The following is a 6,881-nucleotide window of genomic DNA, read 5'->3' on the forward strand; positions in this document are numbered from 1 at the left end:
TTTATCTGCATATGAACTGGTTAGAATGGATAGACCCACAACTGCATCTAACCAAGAACCTTCACCACCCAAACCTACATTTTTACCCATTAGGACCAGCTACTCAATCAATCAAATAAAAGGAGAACCAAACACTTTATATTAAAATCCCCTACTCCCCTATCCTACATAGACCCTGCTCCCTGCTTCCCCCCAGCCTAGGTGTTACCCTCGGCAAATGCCCCTAACTACTTACTTACCCTTCTTTGCAGATTCAGAGCATTGGAGTTCACGGGCACCATCTTCTTCTCTTCAGTAATCTTCGTGAAGTAAGCGTGCACAGTTGGAAAGTGCCGGAAGAAGACCTGAAGATTACCAAAGAGAAGAAGATGGCGTCCGTGAACTCTGACGTGCTAAATCTGCAACCAGGGGTAAGTAAAGAGTTAGGGGTATTTACTGAGGGTAACACCTAGCCTGGGGGGGAGCAGGGAGGGGGTCTATGTAGGGTAGGGGGGTAGGGGATTTTAATATAAAGGGTTTGGTTCTCCTTTAAGGTGCAATGGCCATAACATCTTCAAGTGATTTTACTACTACCCTGCAAGTAATAGAGACATCAGGGCTAATTCATTTTCATGGCATTATTGATTATTTAGCCTAAATAAATACACATATATATTTGGCCAAATATGTACAGCACATATAGACACAAGCATATATTTTTCCTAAGCGCTTCTGCCTTTTGTGACTTTCAGGCATTTTGCTGAGCTTTCTACATAAATATTAACGTAGGGATCAACAAATCACTGTCCATCATCATCTACCAGTCTTCCCCATACACTTGCCTCCAGCCTGTTAGCTTAGAGTGAATAATGACATGTTGCTGTTAATCTACTGAGAGTGCTTTCAGACAGGCAGTAATTTCATGCAATACAGCAATTTCAACCTGTTATTTAGTTATCAACATAATTGCTACTCCAGCATGATTCCTAAGGTTAGGAAATGCTCTTCTGTTGTTACACTTGCTGCTGCAGCCATCAGTAAATACGATTTTTCTCTGAAGTAGTTCGAGGGGCTGGATAGCTCTACAGATTGCATGTATTTTGTTGTTTGTGTACATCTGTGAAACTGACTTTTGTATGAGCTGTAGTTACCATTATAATGAAAACTGTCATTTGGAGCCCTCTGTAAAAGGAACATATATATATATCTATAGATAGATAGATGATAGATAGATAGATAGATATTTTTTTTTATTGCATGTGATTTTAAAGGATATGAACACCTTAAAATTATATATAAATAAATATATTTTCTGTAATACAACTAGAAATTACACATTAATGATAAATAGTCAGGAACCATTAATAACATGTCAAATATATCTTTCTAAAGGGTGATTGATGATATCATCAGTTATAAATGGCATTTTGTGAAATCCATGGTGTCCCATGACTCTTAAAACTTGTGTATCTTAAAAAATAACGTGCAGACAAATGTAAACTAAGCTATAGGAAGTTGCCGCAGAGTTCCATGGTACATAGCCTTGTGCCTTTATAAATCTTAATGAAAATCCTTCATAACTTCTAATATCCTTATATTTTATTATCTGCATATGAACAGTTGCACATGACCTCCCTGTTGTTCTGCTTAATGCTATGTATACTCCATATAAACATACAAATATATAACAAGTGATATACACCAAAAACAAACAGACCAGTACCAGTTTTGCTCAAGACATTTCCTTTATTTATACATAATATACGTAATATTCTTATTCAAGTATCCACTTTTCAGTTGAATTTACGTCACAAATCTAAGCAAGTGCCCTCCTGTTAATATGAGGCTGTCATTGTGTCTAGCTCTGCACTTTCTCTCTTTCACTGTAATTAAAAGGAAGCATAGGAACTGGAGATGCAAAGAACTGCATAATTGTATTTTTATTGCTCATTTTCAGGTCATGAACCTCAATTAGTGGATGGCATGGAACTGTACACAGCTCTAAAATTGTCTAATCGAGATTTTTCTTTTTTTGGTTTTAGCCCATGGCATTGAAATTGATGAGATGTTGTGCCATTTAGCCAACAAGGTGAGCATGTTGTTCTAAGCAGTGCACTTGCAGCAACCAGTAGTCTGCAGTAAAAGTAACCTAAAAATGCTACACATTATGCTTTTGGCTTCTGTAGCAGCCCAAGGTGACTACAACCCTTTATTAGTAAAGATCTATGGAAATGAATATACCCCAAGATCTTCTCTTCTACTGGTTCATTGCACATGATCTTGGCTTCAGTCAGTTACCTGAGCTTAGGGATTGACTCACAAACAGCCACACTAAATTCAAAGCTAATTACCTTACAAGGCAGCTCAGAACGCAGTGCATTCTGCATAAAAACATGATAGTCAGTCAGATTCTATCTCATTTTCTCTATGATGATTTCTGATGACCGGCAGAGAAAAGGTCAAACACCACACTTGAGCCTGGCCTAAGGCTTATACAATATGGGATCTGTTATCCAAAATGCTTGGGGAGTTGGGGTTTTCTGGATAAGGAGTCTTTCTGCAGTTTGGACCTCCATATCTTAAGTCTACTAAAATATAATTGAAACATTAAATAAACCCAATAGAATGGTTTTGCTTCCAATAAGGATTAATTATATCTTAGGTGGGGTCAAGCACAAGGTACTGTTTTATTATTACAGAAAAATTAAGAAATGAGAATTATTTGATTAAAATTGAATCTAATCTGAGCTACAGGATAGCCTGGGCTGGATTTCTGCTGAGGGCACCTGGAGGCTGACGTCCACTGTCGCCCCTCCTCCTCCCACAGGATCGCGTGCATGTGCATCCTTTATACCTTCATCAGGAGCACAGGGGACAGGGTGCATGTAGATTCACATAACAGGCAAAATCACCATGTGCCTACTCCCTAGTGCTCCAAAAGTAAGCAAACTTCAGATGCGGCTGGGTGGCATGCCACCACTTAATTTGTGCCACCCTAGGAGCGGGCCTTTGTGGCCTGAGGATAACAGATCCCATACCTGTACTGTGTTTACCCCATCCTGGCATATTTAACATGGGGTGTCTGTTGGTTTATTGCTCTTTACTTGGACCTTTTTTTTTCTCACCATAAGAAAGTCCAACTAACATGCAGATGTCTTGATTTTGGTATTTCGTATAAGTTTACAAAAATGTGTTCAATTGTAAGTTTTGAACAAAAAGGACCCATTTCAGTTAGATAATGTAGCTCTAATACAATATATATGAATATATTGTATGTATAAGAATCTGACCTATTTAGTACTGATAGACATTCTTCTGGAGAGACCACATCATTCAAATGTATTTTCTGCTTATGCCATGCCTTTGGAAAGTCATTTAGATATATGTTTTGTACAGAAGGGTATACTAGTTAACTGCTCCTTTAGAGCTTTTAAATGATCAGAGGTAACTCCATAATTTAAAGTAAACCCATGACTTATGATAGGGAATTCAAAAACAATGTGGTTAATTTCTACCCTTGAATGGAGTAAATAGTATTTCAACGTCAGCCATTGGTCTTTGACTTTGATTTACCATGAAAGTTTCAGGCTTACAGCAACCAAGAACCTCTGTCAGTAATAATTTGTGGGTTATGGTGTCATTTATGTTCAAAAGGACAGTCATAGTCATAACATAATCCCTAAACATTAAAGGTGGTTTTATAAAAATCCATCCTCTGACATTTACTTAATATTTACACATTTCCACTAAACTGCCATTTCTGACATAAGCACATCTCATGCCAAGCCAAATTAAATGTGAATGTGGGCTTTCTAAAATACTGTCTACTATGAGGGGTTTTTTCCACTTGGATGTAGAACAGTGCTCATCGGTGTCCCCTTTAACACCAGTGCCTACAAACAGTTGTGGAGCGCATATTCAGTATGCACACATGCAATTTAGTACTGGCTGGGACCCAACCACAATGCTGTACACACAGTTTTTAAAAAATGTGAAAAAATCAATTCTTTACACACATGGCCTGCAAAGATTAGAGGGAACTCATGCTGTGAGTCACGGGTCGTGGTACCAATCATATATTGTAGAGTAGAATTTGCAGCAGGATATGTTACGTTGAAGAACTACACCAAGGGGGTTATTTACAGTGGCGTAACTACCGGGGGAGCAGGGGGTGCAATTGGGCCAGGGCCTGCACCCCAGCAGGGCCACCCGGCAGTCACGCACCCACTGCAGCGCCGCACAGAAGATGCACAGCCCGCACCAGGGCCCGTCTCCCCCTAGTTCCGTCTCTGGTTATTTACTAAACTCCGAATGCAAAAATCACGAAATAATTGGTGATTTTTTTTTTTATAAAATCGGACTCTTAAAAAAAAATCACGAATTTTTCGGAATTTAATAAACCCTGGGGATGGAAAAATCCGAATCTGAAAATCCGCCATCTCAGACCTGTTGAGGTTGCATATAAGTCAATGGGAGAAGTCCCAATAATTTTTTGATGTGCGCTGGGTTTTTTGGCAATAATCTGAGTTTTTGGGTGAAAACTGATTTTTCATGTTTTATTCGGATTTTTTCCCGCAAACAAAATTTTCGGGAAAGTGTATTAATAAATAAGCCCAAAAAATGTGCGGATTTGGTCAGAGTTTTTTTCAGAAAATACTGAGATAAATTCGGACTTTGATAAATAACCCCCCAATACAACAAGTATATCTCATAATACTCTAAGCACCTAAGCACTCTAACACCTACTTGTGAGAATTATTTAGGGGGCATTAGTACTGTTCATAGCTATGACAGTTGTTCTTTAACAAGTAATGTCCTTGACCTGCGTCTGCTTTGCTGATGCTGTCAGTGGAATAGTGATAGTATATTTATAAAGCATAAATAGAGATTGCACAGATTGTACAGTACATCGATTGAAAGAGAATGCAAACAAGAACATAAACTAAACTTGACATTAGTGAGCCCTTTCTTTGAGACCTCTATAAAAATGTACCATGTTACCAAACTGAATATACCTATTGTATATGCCTATTATATAGAAATTGTTTGTACGACTTATTTTGAATCTGCATACACAATCATCACAAGGACAAATTTTATATAAATATGCATTTGTGTGTCTGAGCAAATGCCTGGGTAAAGTGTCTTTCATTAATTTAGAAAAATAGGGCAGCAGAGAAAGACAAATATACATTTGCAAAGATTCATATTTCATACAAATCCTAATATCTTAATTTTTTTAAAAAAGTGCATCCAAACCTTGAAGCTATTTAAAGGGATACTGTCATGGGAAAAAATTTTGTCAGTTAGTGCTGCTCGAGCAGAATTCTGCACTGAAATCCATTTCTCAAAAGAGCAAACAGATTTTTTTATATTCATTTTTGAAATCTGACATGGGGCTAGACATTTTGTCAATTTCCCAGGGGCCCCTGGTCATGTGACTTGTGCTCTGATAAACTTCAATCACTCTTTACTGCTGTACTGCAAGTTGGAGTGATATCATCCCCCTCCCTTTTCCCCCCCAGCAGCCAAACAAAAGAACAATGGGAAGGTAACCAGATAGCAGCTCCCTAACACAAGATAACTGCTGGCTGGTACATCTAAGAACAACACTCAATAGTAAAAACCCATGTCTCACTGAGACACATTCAGTTACATTGAGAAGGAAAAACAGCAGCCTGCCAGAAAGCATTTCTCTCCTAAAGTGCAGGCACAAGTCACATGACCAGGGGCAGTTGGGAAATTGACAAAATGTCTAGCCCCATGTCAGATTTCAAAATTGAATATAAAAAAATCTGTTTGCTCTTTTGAGAAATGGATTTCAGTGCAAAATTCTGCTGGAGTAGCACTATTAACTGATGTTTTCCGATGACAGCATCCTTTTAAATGTATCTGCCCTATCATTTTTTTGGGATTAAAATCGCATAAGTGTAAATGTTAAAGGGCAAGTTAACCCACAAAATAAAATGTTGCCTTAGAACAGAAAACATAATTCTGAGTAACTTTGCAATATACATTAATTACAAAAATGTTTTTTTTTTAGTTATTTGTTTATGTATTGCTATTGAACACAGTGTTTGTCTGTCCCTTTTTATTTTCTGCCCTGATGGCTCAGACTGTTAATACAATGTAAGACAAATAAGCTTATTAACAGACCTGTCTTTGCTGGGGAACTAAGACTTTTGCAACATTGTTTAAAAAGTAACAACCAGGAGCTAAGCAAATACTGCTTTCAATAGCAAATAACTTCAAAAGCACTGACAATTTTTGATGAATGTATATTGGAAATTTGCATAGCATTATGATTTCTTTTACTAGGCAGATGTTTAGTTTTGGATTGACTTGCCCTTTAAAATCAATGATTCCTTTATTCTAATCTCAAGTGATGTCCTACTGTTTTCTGGACAGATCTCCTTGCTAATAATAGGGTTTATTTATACATGCTGCAGTTATCTCCTGTTAAACATGTTTCAAAGTTGGTGGTGAAGATAAAAAAATGACATCTACATTCCAATGTGGACTTCAAAAAATGACACACATATTTCAATCTTGCACATTTGAACTGATATACTTACCATCAAATCTAATATGTTCAGGAAAATATGGTTTAACATATAAATGTACATTTTTGAACAACATGAGCATTAGTTATATCAATGAAAGCAATAAATCTAAGAGTTTTTATTGGTACTTTTCAGTCTGTATAGTCATTAAGTCAAACTGTGTAATCCACTTTTGTGCAGTTTATTATAAACTAGAAGCATTGTATGTTACATACCTCTTCCAGATAACTGCTGGCATGATCCAAAGAAAATACAGAAAGATGAGAGGAGCGCTACTGAGAGCATGTTGTGATGTTCTCTTCACTCGGTGTATTGAAACTCCTGCCCAAAGTCCCCTTG

At 37.3% G+C, this 6,881-nt stretch overlaps 1 protein-coding gene across 1 annotated transcript in view; it reads right to left on the reverse strand.

The window, feature by feature from the left end:
• Positions 1 to 6,881, reverse strand: part of comp.L (cartilage oligomeric matrix protein L homeolog) — a 33,649-nt gene extending 26,768 nt beyond the window's left edge. The window contains exon 1 of the mRNA XM_041562449.1: positions 6,758 to 6,881. Coding sequence (XP_041418383.1) covers positions 6,758 to 6,827 — 70 coding nt within the window. The 5' untranslated portion in view covers positions 6,828 to 6,881. The remainder of the gene's footprint in view (positions 1 to 6,757) is intronic.

This window comes from Xenopus laevis, chromosome 1L (assembly GCF_017654675.1).
Source record: "Xenopus laevis strain J_2021 chromosome 1L, Xenopus_laevis_v10.1, whole genome shotgun sequence".
Lineage (NCBI taxonomy): Eukaryota > Metazoa > Chordata > Amphibia > Anura > Pipidae > Xenopus > Xenopus laevis.